The sequence below is a fragment of the Notothenia rossii genome (assembly GCF_949606895.1).
Source record: "Notothenia rossii genome assembly, chromosome: 6".
NCBI lineage: Eukaryota > Metazoa > Chordata > Actinopteri > Perciformes > Nototheniidae > Notothenia > Notothenia rossii.
In genome coordinates this window covers 64,314,349-64,330,630 of record NC_136909.1, presented here as the reverse complement: position 1 = coordinate 64,330,630, position 16,282 = coordinate 64,314,349, and the positions used below count along the sequence as shown (strand labels likewise).

The following is a 16,282-nucleotide window of genomic DNA, read 5'->3' as shown; positions in this document are numbered from 1 at the left end:
CTTAGATCTGGGCTCTGTGGTGCAGCATGATCAAACGGACAGACGCCGGGCTCGCTCCGGTGAGCAGGAATTCACCTCGTCATCTTAATAAAGGCTCATCAGTGCAGCCAAGCGGAGCTAGCGGGGCTAGTGTTGCTAACCTAGCGACCTTGTGTTATCTGCTGAGGGCCGCAGCACAGGGGAGGCCAGAGACCCCGGCCTGACCTAGGTCGGGCAGGAGGGGTAATCTGTGCCCCATCTTGAGGCCTCGATGTTGGCCAGGAGGGGTAGGGGTACAAGGCGGGGGAGGAAGGAGGGATGGGGGGTCTGCGGATGGGACAGCAGGCGGTTCGCTTTGAAATGGAAGCCTGGGCAGGACATGAAGCGGACACGGCAAGGGAGGGGATGAACGGTGAGACAAGGAGCTATTCTTCTGGTTAGAGTTGGGAAGGCGGGAGGGATGCTTATCTGTGCATGCGTGTGTGTGTATGTGTGTGTGTGTGTGTGTGTGTGTGTGTGTGTGTGTGTGTGTGTGTGTGTGTGTGTGTGTGTGTGTGCGTCTAGGATTACCGAGAAGCAAGCCACATGCGCTGACGGAGGCCTCGGGTGATGCCATTTCCTGCTGGCAGGGGTCTGTGAGAGTCAGTCTGGTAGGAGCGCAGCAGAAACACCACCTGCATACACACAAATACACACATTCTTGAATTGATATACATGTGAGAATTATGACCTATTACATTTATACATGAGCCATGATTGGAACTGCTAGATATGTTGATCCACGGATGATATTTTGATAATACATCATCATTAAAAGTGATTTTCCAAGCAAAAATGGCAGAATATTACGATTTCAGACACTCAAATGTGGATATTTTCTACTTTTCTCTGTTTTAAATCATATCAATGTGAAAATCATTGGGTTTTGGCAAAACAAGATATTTGAAAACATCCCTCTGAAAACTGGACAGCAGGTTTGTTACTGTTTTCTGATATTTTCATTACTAAATGTTTGATCGATCAATGGACAAAAAAATAATCGATAAAGACTCAAATGTCTTCATTATCGATAATTTTTTCGAGTCTGTCAGATCGCTTCTCTCCAAAAATGACCCTGCAAAGTCCTGTTTCAAAACATACAGTTGGATCAAACAGCCAAAGGCATGAACATTTTAATACCAAACATTAATCTCACAAACTGACTCACTATAATTTCACTAGACAATAAACATACCACCCCCCCGCCCTCTAGACAACCATCCTTCCCGTCACTTGACTTCTGGCCCCTGTGGTGCAAACAGGCGGGTACGTAAACACCAGCAGTGACTGCGCAGTGTCTAACAGTGACAGGGAATGTTAAAGAATTCCCAAGAAGAATGTTTCCCATTGAAGACCAAATCATTCTTCTCATTGTGGCCGATGTGACAGTGTGTGACTGGGCCAGTTTGCAGCAGGTGGACTGGTAGTGGGGAGTGTTACGGAGGCCGGGACACAGGCTGGCTGGCTGGGGTGTGTATTCTGGGCTTTGGTAAGTATACTCTTTAAGCCGGGGCCACGGCCACAGACCAGTAGGAAGCCATTCATTACGCAGTGCAGGGAAGGAAACGTGGGGAAAAACCAGGCCGACCACGTAGCACCAAGCCTGGCCACCGAGTCCTGGCCTGCCCCTTCTCTCCTCCTGCCGTCTACACGCCCGGGCTACACCCACTGGCTGCAAACAGCTCCTACACCCCTGGGTCCTTCTTCTGTCTGCTGTCATTCTCTGAGGGCTGTTCCACCAACAGGGGCCAGTGCTGGAGCATATTCCCAAACCAAGTAAAACTGGTTCTAGAGGATCAGTCACACTTGAAAAGGGCTTTGCAAATATTTGCTGAGCTGCTTACTGACATCCTTAAATCTCATGTTACTTAAATCTAACCATCTCCAATTTTAATCCAAGCTCAAACCAGTTTTGGCAGACGGCCAGGTTACGGCTCACCTGAGTACAACTTTAAATGTTTGATGAATAGAAACAATTATCTCTTGATAATTGTTGTCTTTCAAAAAACATAGTACTAAGTGATTCAAGCACTTTCCTATTAAACACAGAATATGTAATTTTCTACCAATTGGGATTCCTTCATTGTTCCTTGTCCAAAAGTTTCTACCTGGAAATCAAACCCAGTGTTTAAAAACTGTTAAAAATGCTGAATTAGACTGCTTCATGTTTAATGCTTCCCCAGTCTCAGCCTGTTTCTCTGATAACTTAAAGGGGACCTATTATGCAAAACCCACTTTTTCACATATTTTATACATAAACATGTGTCCCCTCTGTGTAAAGACATTCTAAAAGTCTCAGGGAGAAAAGAGAGATGAGATGAGAGAGATGAGAGAAGAGAGAGAGAGAAAAGAGAGAGATATTTGCAAGTTGCATAAGAACTGATGATAGCAGGGTTTCCCACACATAGAATTTACTTGGGCGGCCCCGGGCCGCCCAGGTATATTAACGGCCGCCAAAGTATAATTTGCAAGCCATTTAGGTTTAATTTTTTTTTTAATCTGTCCGCGAGCGCGACGGCATCTGCGATCCCTCGCTCTACCCCTCGCTATCGCGTGAAGGGTCTGCTTTATGAGCTCCGTACAGTAACCCTGCTGCGAGGCACGGGCTAACAGTTCATGAGTGTGCTCACTAGCGCACCTCCCTCCCCCCCCGTTCATAAAGTCAAGTACCCCTCAAAAAGGTACGGTTTATTTCATTTTAAGGATGCGCAGCAAGCAACATCTCCAGGTGCTCCTTTGCGAACCAGGGAAAAAAAGTTATGTGCACCCCTGGTCATAACAATGTTTTGGCTCGTGTAACCATTAGCCAATAACCAACCAAGGTAAACCCCCCCCCCCCCCCACCACCTTATCACCTGAATCTCCTCCTAGAGCACCATTGTGTTCTTTTTAACCAAATATCTCTCAGAGGGGCGTGGGGAGTGGCTCCTTATTTTCATCTAAAGTAATATAACTTTTGAAACAGGCATGAAACAGAGGGGTTTATTGGATGCTACAAAGCACAATCTGTTTTGGTATTTGGAGTCAAACACTACAGAGACATGTTTTGTATATACAGTGGGGCAAAAAACTATTTAGTCAGTCACCAATTGTGGAAGTTCTCCCACTTAAAAAGATGAGAGAGGCCTGTAATTTTCATCCTAGGTATACCTCAACTATGAGAGACAAAATGAGAAAAATAATCCAGAAAATCACATTGTCTGATTTTTAAAGAATTTATTTGCAAATTATGGTGGAAAATAAGTATTTGGTCACCTACAAACAAACAAGATTTCTGGCTCTCACAGACCTGTAACTTCTTCTTTAAGAGCCTCCTCTGTCCTCCACTTGTTAACTGTATTAATGGCACCTGTTTGAACTCGTTATCAGTATAAAAGACACACTTTTGAGACAACCTCAAACAGTCACACTCCAAACTCCACTATGGCCAAGACCAAAGAGCTGTCAAAGGACACCAGAAACAAAATTGTAGACCTGCACCAGGCTGGGAAGACTGAATCTGCAATAGGTAAGCAGCTTGGTGTGAAGAAATCAACTGCGGGAGCAATTATTATAAAATGGAAGACATACAAGACCACTGATAATCTCCCTCGACCTGGGGCTCCACGCAAGATCTCACCCTGTGGGGTCAAAATGATCACAAGAATGGTGAGAAAAAATCCCAGAACCACACGGGGGGACCTAGTCAATGACCTACAGAGAGCTGGGACCAAAGTAACAAAGGCTACCATCGGTAACACACTACGCCGCCAGGGACTCAAATCCTGCAGTGCCAGACGTGTCCCCCTGCTTAAGCCAGTACATGTCCAGGCCCGTCTGAAGTTTGCTAGAGAGCATTTAGATGATCCAGAAGAGGATTGGGAGAATGTATGGTCAGATGAAACCAAAATAGAACTTTTTGGTAAAAACTCTACTAGACGTGTTTGGAGGAGAAAGAATGCTGAGTTGCATCCAAAGAACACCATACCTACTGTGAAACATGGGGGTGGAAACATCATGCTTTGGGGCTGTTTTTCTGCAAAGGGACCAGGACGACTGATCTGTGTAAAGGAAAGAATGAATGGGGCCATGTATCGTGAGATTTTGAGTGACAACCTCCTTCCATCAGCAAGGGCATTGAAGATGAAACGTGGCTGGGTCTTTCAGCATGACAATGATCCCAAACACACCGCCCGGGCAACGAAGGAGTGGCTTCGTAAGAAGCATTTCAAGGTCCTGGAGTGGCCTAGCCAGTCTCCAGATCTCAACCCCATAGAAAATCTTTGGAGGGAGTTGAAAGTCTGTGTTGCCCAGCAACAGCCCCAAAACATAACTGCTCTAGAGGAGATCTGCATGGAGGAATGGGCCAAAATACCAGCAACAGTGTGTGAAAACCTTGTGAAGACTTACAGAAAACGTTTGACCTCTGTCATTGCCAACAAAGGGTATATAACAAAGTATTGAGATGAACTTGTGAATTAATTCAGTTTTCCGCACAAACACTGCGCTCGTGGATTGTCAAAGGGGGAGCCTCGTTGCGGGGAAATTATACAGATGGCTAGTCCGCCCCTGAAAATGTCTATGCAAACGTTATTATTAATAATATATATATATTTTTTAATTTTCCATTTTTATTTTGTAATCATCTCGCGACCCCCACTTTGGGAACCCCTGTAATAAGGGACCTTTAAGATTCAGGGGACCCGTTCCTGAAATCCTTCATCTGGATAAGATATGTGGTTAAAAATGTAAAAGATCAAAAGAGTATATGCTCAAAATGTGGCTTTAAAAACGCTATTACCTGGGACCAAAAAAAAACATGCCATTTAAAAAAAAAAAAAAAAATGTTCTCTGGGTTTGAACATTTTCTCAAAACAGCTTTTGCACTAGGTCTGGCAACATTAGTTGTCTCCAAGAGCAAAGACACAGATTTACAAGGTGAACATCAGCGTCACTGTCAGCGTGATTTAAAAACGTTTTTTATATAATACCTTTTCACTTTTTGGCCTCTTACACTTGTTTATCACCTGAGGCCTACAAAAGTGTGGTTATATGAAGGCTGAACATTTGAAGATCTTGGTGGTAAAGGAATCGTTTGACGTGGCGTTCAACTCAACATAAATTGTGTTTGAGGTGTCATGAAGGTTTCTGGTTTCTCAGAATTGTCAAACTTGTTTGTTTTTTTGCTTTCAGGCTGTTCAAACAAACCAAAGAATGCTGTAATTGGTTGTTGGTATGTCTTGTGAAATCGGTAAACTCATTCACAGGGCGGCAGATTAAAAGGTTGCAGCTCTGGTTGCAGTGTCAGTGACAGAGCCCTCTGTCTTTATTCCATCTCCATTCAGTCCACAGCTACACCTCAGTCAGCGGGTGGGGAAGTCCCTGCATGGGAGGCTCAACCGGCTCAATCCAGCCCGGCGTGGAGAAAACAGGAATATTTATAGAAAATGCAGCCTCCCTGTTCCTCCTCCCAAAGACAGAGCAGAACTACACCCCATGTGCGAGGAGATGCTGGGACTGGATCGAGCTCAGATGAATGGGAAAATGTAAGACAGCAGCACAGAGACCTGGTGCAGGCTCATTTCTTTAAGTAAATGTCAGGATTTTTTCTTTGGACTTTTTTGTTCAATTATTCCAACTACACCTGAAGGGAAATGTTTCTATCAATTATTACTTATTCAGACCCAACTACTGCACAATATCTACAAGTGAATTTAATTTAAGAAGGTTTAAATCTTATATTGAATTATTGTGTTATTTTGGTAAACAAGCAGCATTCATCCTCATGGGTGTGCAACCGAACAGTGACCCACATTTAAAAATATGACCTTCTAAAGATACATGTGGTCAAAAACGTAACAGGGTAACTTGAGATCATTTTGGATCAGATTTAAATTTCAAATAAAAATGAGAAAAAAAGCCGTTGTAGCTACCACATTCTATTAATCGTAACTGTTTGTGAATGTGAATTTTAATAGGCTGGTTACCTAATTGTGTATGTGTTGAAGAAGTTTAAAGGCCCAACCATAGTTCTTACTGTTTAAAAGTAAGGTGTGTTTCTCTGAATTTCTCAAATGCTTTTTCGTGAAAAATTCTTCATTTTTAACTCAGCTCTTATGGGAGATAATTGTTCCATTTGGCGCGTTCACACCGGAGTACTTTTCCCACAATGGTTCATCAGAACTCAGATATATTTGCGTTCACACCAAAAAGCCCCCTGAACTAAATTAGTTCATCAGAACCATTTTTACCCCCTTTTCCGTCCCTGCTAGAGAGCAGGGACTTTCGTGGGAGAAAAAGGTTCCTATGTCTGATTGGCTGGGCGGAATGCAAACCACGCCCCGTAAAACTCCCAAAAAGTTTTGTGAAGTCGCCATTTTATTATCCTCGCATTAGCATTATTAGCATTAGCATTAGCCCAGCGCCTGAAGCAGAGGGACTAACTCATGGCAACATAAAATAAAACGTGGGAGCGGTGGAGATGAGGAGGTGTCGGCGTTCTGGTGATTTACTCGATTTACTCCCCAACTCCGGGGACTTCCGGCCGGGGACTTCGGGTGGCACTATACGCCGTGAAGTTGTTTGCGGCCTGCCAATAAACCCAAAGCAGAAGAAGACGAAGTGACGTCAGCGGCTTCATTTGCCTAATACTAGCTCAGGAAATCATTTGCGGTGTGAACGCGATCTGCTTTAGTTCATCAGAACTAAAAGAGTTCTCATAAACTGAGTTCTCATGAGCTATTGTGGGAAAAGAACTTGGTGTGAACGCCCCTAATGTAATAGTTATTCATTTTCAATTTTAAGAAAACGTAGTAGCTTATATCTGGCTCCGGATGTTGATGTACGGAAAACAATGAACAGAAAAACATTAAAGCACTAAAAGAAGGTGAGGTAAACTGCAGAGCTGCGTTAACTGGGAGCAACACCTTGTTACATTAGACATATTCATTTGATCCATTATCAATACAAATATTTGTTTGTATTTATTTCCAAAATATCCTTCCTTCTTTATGATCATAAACCCCTCTCGAGCTTTTAGTTGCAAATTTAAAGATAAAAAAATACTTGGTGTGGCAGTGCTAAATATGAAAAATATCAAAAACCTATTTGTACGCCTTGTTTTCTAACTGAGGCGTTTTACTGCTTGTGTGTGTGTTTTTTTCTGTGTGAGTGTGTGTTGCAATAAGCCTTGCTCCTCTTTTGGGTCCGGTAAAAATAGTGGTGGTGGATGTGAGGTCCCTTCAGACTCTGTTATCAGCCTGCCCTGCCGTCCCTCCCACTGCCGCAACCACAGACTGACCACACGCTGCAGCAAACACACACACACACACACACACACACACACACACACACACACACACACACACACACACACACACACACACACACACACACACACACACACACACACACACACACACACACACACACACACACACACACACACACACACACACACACACACACACACACACACACACACACACACACACACACACACACACACACACACAGCAAGTGCAAATAATTGCATGCCAATTCATGCCCCAGTCCAGTAAAACACATGCACAAAGAAACATATAAATCTACATTCACATAAAACCAGATAGAGGTTAGGCGAAGTGTGGACGCGCCCAATTAGACAAAAAGAGATCCCAATAAAGTCGGGCTAAATATAAAAAAGAAATAAAACACACTCTTGCTCTATATAGCAGACCCTTGGACAAACAAAGCTTAAATATGCACTGTAGATATACTCCCTCACACATGCAATATACACATGGGCGTGACAACCAAGTCATTTTGTGGTGTATGTCTGTGCGTGCATGCTAGAACTGTGTTACTACATTTTGTCAAAAGATTACGGCAGTGTATCTCAACTAGCATCCAAAAGAGAGATGTTTGCTAATTCCATTATGTCCAGAGACCAGTACATATTTGTTTACTGGCAGAATGAGCTGTGTGTGGAAGGGTGAAGTTCAGTAGCCCATTGCTATAATTCCTGCAGTAAAACGTGAGTAACTTCCAACACAACTGCTAAAACTCAAGTCAGTTAACTTTCAGTTTCTTTATAACGACATCATCTTTTTACTTTTTATCATACATTCAAATAGGTACGTTTTACATATTTGCTTCAGATTGCCCAACTCCATGGTCCACAACTTAAGTCCCTCTTTTTTAATCATATAATAAGATCTACCCATTGCAAAATTGGACATTATATATTTGTTTAATTAAGTAATTCAATATTTATAAAAATATTTTCATATTATTAAAATTAAGAGCTAAGAGCTTTACCAAATGCCTATTCCAATCAAATTAATACTAACCAGGGTAAAAGTAAACGTTTAATCTATTACTTAATACAATAAAGAAAGGTCCAAATGAAACTTGTTAGAGCTGGCAGCCCATACAATGGGGCTTAGTCCCAATGCAGAGGACCCAGGTTCAAATCTGGCCTGCGACCATTTGCCGCGTGTCATCCCATCTGTCTCCCACATTTAACAATTTATCTTCAATAAAAAGGCACTGGTGGCCCAAAAACATCTTTAAAAGAAAAAAGAAAACTGTCCATCCATAAAGTTGTTTTAAGGTTTAATGTCACACCTTCATGGCTAATATCCGGCACCAGAATCAGACATTTGGGATTCCCTCTGGATTAGACACATCTCATGTCACTAAAAGAAAGCTGGCTGGGTTTCAGGCCCACACACTTTTTCACTGGTTCAATTCTGAGGGTTTTCTCAGAAAGTCCAGGCAGACCACTGGCCAAAGGTATCCGAAGAGAGCAAGGAAGAATGCATCTGGGAAAACAACACTACACCGCTGCTGCCAGAGGAAAGGAGGCTGTGATTCTCATCCTTCTTCTGTCTCACTCATTTAGCCTTTGTTGTGGAAATACACAAAGGATTACATCCATCGACTTGGCCCTCCTCAAACCACCAAAGGCTGCAGCTTTAATTCATCTGGCCTGTTCCGGGCATTGTGGGCAAGGGCTGTTGCTGGCGCGTGTCAAGGGCAGAGTCCAGTGTCGAGTTGGGTTAGTGCCGGCCTGTGCGATGGGCTTGTTAAGCTCGGTTCTGGTTGTGTCAATAGAGGCTTGGGCCCGCTGGAGTCGACTGAAGTAATTCCACCAGACCTTTAGAAGCCTTATCAAAGACAAGGAACCCACTCAGGACACCCAGAGTATAATGCTGCCTTAAGTTAAAACAATCAATCAGGCTTTCATTCAAAATCTGATATTATTCAGTTAGTTGTATCTTATACAGTGAAGATGAGAGAGGCCTGTAATTTTCATCCTAGGTATACCTCAACTATGAGAGATAAAATGAGAAAAAAAAAAATCCAGAAAATCACATTGTCTGATTTTTAAAGAATTTATTTGCAAATTATGGTGGAAAATAAGTATTTGGTCACCTACAAACAAACAAGATTTCTGGCTCTCACAGACCTGTAACTTCTTCTTTAAGAGCCTCCTCTGTCCTCCACTTGTCAACTGTATTAATGGCACCTGTTTGAACTCGTTATCAGTATAAAAGACACCTGTCCACAACCTCAAACAGTCACACTCCAAACTCCACTACGGCCAAGACCAAAGAGCTGTCAAAGGACACCAGAAACAAAATTGTAGACCTGCACCAGGCTGGGAAGACTGAATCTGCAATAGGTAAGCAGCTTGGTGTGAAGAAATCAACTGTGGGAGCAATTATTAGAAAATGGAAGACATACAAGAACACTGATAATCTCCCTCGATCTGGGGCTCCACGCAAGATCTCACCCCGTGGGGTCAAAATGATCACAAGAACGGTGAGCAAAAATCCCAGAACCACACGGGGGGACCTAGTCAATGACCTGCAGAGAGCTGGGACCAAAGTAACAAAGGCTACCATCAGTAACACACTACGCCGCCAGGGACTCAAATCCTGCAGTGCCAGACGTGTTCCCCTGCTTAAGCCAGTACATGTCCAGGCCCGTCTGAAGTTTGCTAAAGAGCATTTAGATGATCCAGAAGAGGATTGGGAGAATGTCATATGGTCAGATGAAACCAAAATAGAACTTTTTGGTAAAAACTCAACTAGACGTGTTTGGAGGAGAAAGAATGCTGAGTTGCATCCAAAGAACACCATACCTACTGTGAAACATGGGGGTGGAAACATCATGCTTTGGGGCTGTTTTTCTGCAAAGGGACCAGGACGACTGATCCGTAAAGGAAAGAATGAATGGGGCCATGTATCGTGAGATTTTGAGTGACAACCTCCTTCAATCAGCTTGGGCATTGAAGATGAAACGTGGCTGGGTCTTTCAGCATGACAATGATCCCAAACACACCGCCCGGGCCACGAAGGAGTGGCTTCGTAAGAAGCATTTCAAGGTCCTGGAGTGGCCTAGCCTGTCTCCAGATCTCAACCCCATAGAAAATCTTTGGAGGGAGTTGAAAGTCTGTGTTGCCCAGCGACAGCCCCAAAACATCACTGCTCTAGAGGAGATCTGCATGGAGGAATGGGCCAAAATACCAGCAACAGTGTGTGAAAACCTTGCGAAGACTGACATAAAACGTTTGACCTCTGTCATTGCCAACAAAGGGTATATAACAAAGTATTGAGATGAACTTTTGTTATTGACCAAATACTTATTTTCCACCATAATGTGCAAATAAAGTCTTTAAAAATCAGACAATGTGATTTTCTGGATTTTTTTCTTCTCATTTTGTCTCTCATAGTTGAGGTATACCTAGGATGAAAATTACAGGCCTCTCTCATCTTTTTAAGAGGGAGAACTTGCACAATTGGTGGCTGAATAAATACTTTTTTGCCCCACTGTATGGTTGAAACTTCAGTAGCCGCTTTCACACCAAGTACTTTGCCGTACTTAGTGCCCCGGCACTTAGTACCCCAGGGAACTAAGTAACAATCGCGTTCACACCGGAGTACTTTTCCCTGAGGGAAGATTACCCAAATGAGCCGCTGACGTCACTTCGTCTTCTTCTGCTTTGGGTTTACTGGCAGGCCGCAAACAACTTCACGGCGTATACTGCCACCCGAAGTCCCCGGAGTTGGGGACTGGCTTCAGTAGAAGCAGCTGGGACTCCCAGCAGCTTCTACTGAAGCCTTCCGAGTAAATCGCCACAATGCCGACATTTCCTCATCACTCTACCGCTCCCATGATTTTTTTTGTGTTGCCATAAGTTATTCTCTCTCCGTTAGTGTGCGGGGCTAATGCTAATGATGCTAATGCCAGCAAATACAATGGCGGCTTCAAAAAACTTTTCAGAGTTTTACGGGGCGTGATTTGCAATTCGCCCAGCCAATAGAAATTGGTACTTTTTTGGCACTTTTTTGGTACCACAGGCACTACAAATGGGGGTAAAAGTTCCCGGCACTAAGTACTCTTTGTGGTGTGAACGCGACATAAGGGGTACTAACGGAACTAAACGGGAAAAGTATGGGGAAAAGTACTCCGGTGTGAACACGCCTAATATGTTATTATAAACCTAAGTTTAATGGAAAACCTAATGTAAGTGTTCTTTTGCCAATTGTTGTCATAAGACTTTTTCTCCCATGTGAACAGTGCAGGGTTTGTTTGTACCGTCTGAGCAAATCAGGATTTTTAAATGACATTTCATGGCCAAATCATTTTATTCCAAATTATTCTCTTTGATCGGCACATTTGTCCGTAGGGAAGTGAGCACACGTGATTCTTTCACATCAAGCCTGAAAGCTGTGTTGTACCATCACTTTTGTATAAATACAAACTGCGACACAATAAAGACTCGTCCCTAGGGATGCTCCGATCGATCGGCCGCCGATCGTTATCGGCCAATATTCACTCTCGGCCAATCGTTATCGGTGCTCTCTATAAAGGCCAATCAGGAGAGCCGATCACATGACGTAAAATACATGACACTTTTCTCTGTGCGCGGCAAAAGAAGCTCGCCAAAACGGCTTCACCGGTCAGGCAGTATTTTAAGGTGTCCGAAAAAGACAATAAAATAGCGGTATGCAACGTGTGTGAAGCCGAAATCCTGTAGCTCCGCCCGCTGTGACGGACCGATGAGTGGAGCAAAACACACAATAAGAGTTAGACCTAACACACTTAGCTACGGATACTGACGGGCTGTCAGGGGAGGGAGAAAGGGAAATATGAAAAGAGAGCGCTTCCCCTAATTTCTCCCGTGTTATTATCCAAAGTTGATTTAAACTTGAATAATGTATAGAGTCCTATGTGTTGAAACACATTTAAGAGACGGATCATGTTTTGTTCAGCCGGATAATATCCACATGTCTACCTTACTTTTATAATTGTCGAATCATAAATCTAGTCGCAAGAAGCAAAACGCTAACGTTATGCTATAAACTAACTACAGCAGGGTCGCTGCTTCATCGTCACGCCAACTTAAGATCCATATTCAAACATACAGATTCAAAATCGTACAAGTTGAAGCGTTGGTTTTAACAGTTTGCAAGAGGCAGGAACTTGCTTTCAAGCAGAACACGGGGAAAAACAAACTTAGCGGGAGTGTTTACGAGTTCGGTGTAATGACGTACAACGGCCATGACAACTTGTGTGTCTTGTTAACAACCATTGTTTTTCAGACACGTAAACTCTTCAGAAATCACCAGTGGGCTCACTGCTGATGTATTTAATGTCGTAAAACGAAACGTGATCCATCTCTTCAATTTGTGTCAACCACAGACCTTATTTCCAGCTATTTTCCAAAATCCTATGGAGAAATTGCATTGCTTTTTGCGAAGGAACCGGAAGTGGTAAAACACAGCGGCGTGCGTTGACGCTTGCCGGCGGGCGTGTCTGACACTCGACCAACAACCAATCACATGAATCTCCCGCCCCTGACACACAAGCAGCGGTTTGATTGGCTAGAGCTTGTACTGGCATATGATTCGATTGGCTGACGCTTCTGCCGAGGCGTCAAAAGTTTAACATTGCTCAACTTTTGCAGCGAGCCACGCCAGCAACGCTCCGCGTCGCTTCCCACGATGCAGTTCGGCGAAAAGTGACGTCACCCCATTCAAAGTGAATGGTGAAGCGTCAACGCACGCCGCTGTGTGGAGGGGCCGTTACTTCCGGATTTTAGGACGCGTCACTGTGGTACTCTATTTCATTTTAATGTAATAATTATGTTGGTTGTTGTTTGTGGAAGCGCATCATGTATTGAAAAATTAATCTGAACTTTTCGATCCGTTACGATTTTAAACATCACTTTAAATGGAAGGTCCCCAAAGCCCCCACCCACCCTATGATCGGTATCGGCCGATACTGATTCCGGTGATCAGCCCCAAAAACCCTGATCGGAGCATCCCTACTGGTCTCTATTTGATTTGTTCCAACCGGTTACCATGTTAGTAGTTAGTTTACGGCTACAGTAGTTGTCCAACTAGTCGTGCAACGATCACAACATAAGCTACTTTTTCTCATGTACATATTGATGAAAATCACTTTTTGTTTTGCACCATGCCTTTTAAATATAATTTGGGCAATAGACTCAGCCCATACAGTAAGATAGGTGAGTGATAATCACAGCTGAGTGTAACAAATTAAAAAACTTAATAGACCGATCATCTTTGGCTAGCATAACATACCATAAACTATAATGGTACTTGGAGAGCCCAGATCAAGGCCAATGGGACATTTACATGCTCGTTAGATGGTCCCATTTCCAAAGGTGGGAATTGCTTCTTCCATCTTTGGTTTGTTCATGAGCTTTAAATCCAAAAGATAGAACATGCTTTAAATCAACATTTCCCAGTTGGCCATTTAGGTTTACGATTAATCCGACCCCACATGAATGCCGCACAACTGCCTTACCTCGCAATGTTAAGGAAAGAGAAACTTGTTTGTGTATTTGCCTGTGATTTGGATCCATTCCAAAATGTAGTGGTTTCTTCCTTGACTCATGCTACACCCTTCCATGAAGTTACATTTAAAAACATAGCCAGTAGTTTTTTTGCGAAACGAAAGATGAACAACAACAACAACCTTGCCGGAGATAAAAAGTGACAATGTGTAATGTAACTGGAATTTGAGACATGTTTATACATATTCCAATGTTTTTTCTGCTAAGAAGTTTATTAGGGTTTATTAGATTTCTTTGCTTCCATTTGCATCCCTGAATATTACAATAGCTTCAAGCCTAAGTAAGTCAAGAAAGGAGGTCTAACTGTAAAGGTTTATACTGTTTAATTCAGCATAAAACTTTGGAAGAATGGAGATTCGTAGGAAGAATGGACTAAGGGCTGCAAGTAAGGTTGGATGAAAACATCTTCTTGAGAGGTTATCAGACCTCTTCACTGTGTGCGTGTGAGAAAGTCAGCAGGGTGGTACAGCCGGCCTCAGTAGCTGTGATGGTTCCCAGCTCCACACTTGGCCCTCTAACAGTTGTTCTTTGACAATAACAGAGGAAGTAATTTCTCCCTCGAGCAAAAACATCTGCAACCTGTTAAGGCCCTTACACACCAAGCCGATTTCGGCCGTCGATAGATGTCTGGCCGTCGATGAGCGTACTGTCACCCTACTCAGATTGGTGTGTCCCGCACCGTATTGTCTTTTCGGCCGTGCCAACACCTTCCGGCCCCGAATCAACATGTCGAATCGGGGAGCTGTCGGCAAAATAAATCACTCTGATTGGCTGTTCAGCTTAGCGAATCAGTGCATGAGAAGTGAAACGGAAGTGAAGAAGGCACACACAGACGGTTATTATTTTTCATTTTCATCTCACCTGGACGCAAGAATTTATTTTACATCATGGCAATCTGGAATGAAGAAACCGAAGACCAACTCAGTTGCCACGTCATTTGCTGTCACACTTCTTGCATGGGGTGGACAATAGCTTCTTCAAGTATTTAACGGACAGGACCCTGGACGATGTGGCTATTTTTTTATTTATTGTAGGGCAGGCCTATTATTTATTATTTTTATCTTATTGTATTTTAGTCGATTGTTTACATTGTCCAGTTCTAAATTTGATAAACCACTTTTTACCTCTACTGCAAAATACAAAACTTTATTTTTCGTACCTTCATACTACAGCCATTAGATTACACAACATTAGAATGAGGATAACATTAGCTATACTACAATAAAAGTCAGAAGATACAGATGTGCATGATGATACATCTTTTGCCTGTCAGTGTTATGATGTTGTATATTTATATAATCTTGGATTATAATTAATGATGCATGGAATGTGGTAGCAGCAATACTTTAAGGTTGCCAGCCACAATGCTTAAATAGTTTATTTCTGCTTCAGAGAGCTGAAGTTTGTATATATCACGCAGTCTGTCTTCCGGTTGCCTCTTTTGAATGACAAATACACACTACCTCCGCCTGCTGGTAAGGAGAGTTATTGCCACTCACGCATGCGCAGTTCATACGTGCTACTTGGCCGTCAGCTGAAGTCTTTGCGGTGTGTTCCAGTGCGACTGTTGGCCAAGACGCAGGAGACGTGAGGCGACACTTCAGTCGTGTTCCGTCGGGACGTGTTCTTTGTTGTCAGCTTGGTGTGTCTGGGCCTTTACGCGCAAACACACTATGAAGCATATTAACATACATAAGGCATCTCCCAAAGCCAAACACTATGTCCTCTGTATAAACAACAACCAGTGTCTGGTGTACTGGCACACGCAGTAGTTCACACACACTCCTCTTCCCTCTTTGTGTGAATTTTTCTGCGATCTGAACATCTCAGTTACCTATCGTACAGAACACTTCATACACTTGCCGTGGACTGCATGGCTACTATCTCCTCTATCTGTGTTTCTGTGTGTGTGATGCTTCCCTCCACACGTACGCTACAAGCCTCTAACTCCGCTTTACTATGTTTAGAACACTTCACCTGCATGCAGCTCTCAAGCCTACTATGACAGTCCAATCAGTCCCCCCCCCCCCCCAGCCCACAGCTCCTTATATATCTGCCTTCATCATCTCCATTATGACTTAGCTTCCAACACACATGCTATCTTTAGCCTGGTTACAGATTGCCCCTGAGATATATACAATATAATGAAGACCACTGTCAACTCTGGATAACCCTTCAATCAAATGTGTATGGCCCCTGTTATACAACGTAATGTTAAAAACCCTGGCTCTTGAGATAAAAAAGAAGGACGAGTTTGTGCCAGGAGGTTTTCCATTATACCACAGTTGGACTATTTCAAAGTAATTGCATTGCTAGGCAACAACTTCTGTCCATGAATACATTCTGTCAGCAGATGTCATAAAATGTGCACTTTGGTTAACCTAGCCATCTGAAAATCTGTGAAACTAGTAT

General features: G+C 43.1%; 1 protein-coding gene across 5 annotated transcripts in view; it reads right to left on the bottom strand.

The window, feature by feature from the left end:
• The window catches only part of thada (THADA armadillo repeat containing), a 157,577-nt gene that overhangs the window by 46,527 nt on the left and 94,768 nt on the right, over positions 1 to 16,282 (bottom strand). For all 5 annotated transcript variants that reach the window (XM_079689657.1, XM_079689658.1, XM_079689660.1 and 2 more), the window contains one exon: positions 550 to 653. In XM_079689657.1, coding sequence (XP_079545783.1) covers positions 550 to 653 — 104 coding nt within the window. The remainder of the gene's footprint in view (positions 1 to 549; positions 654 to 16,282) is intronic.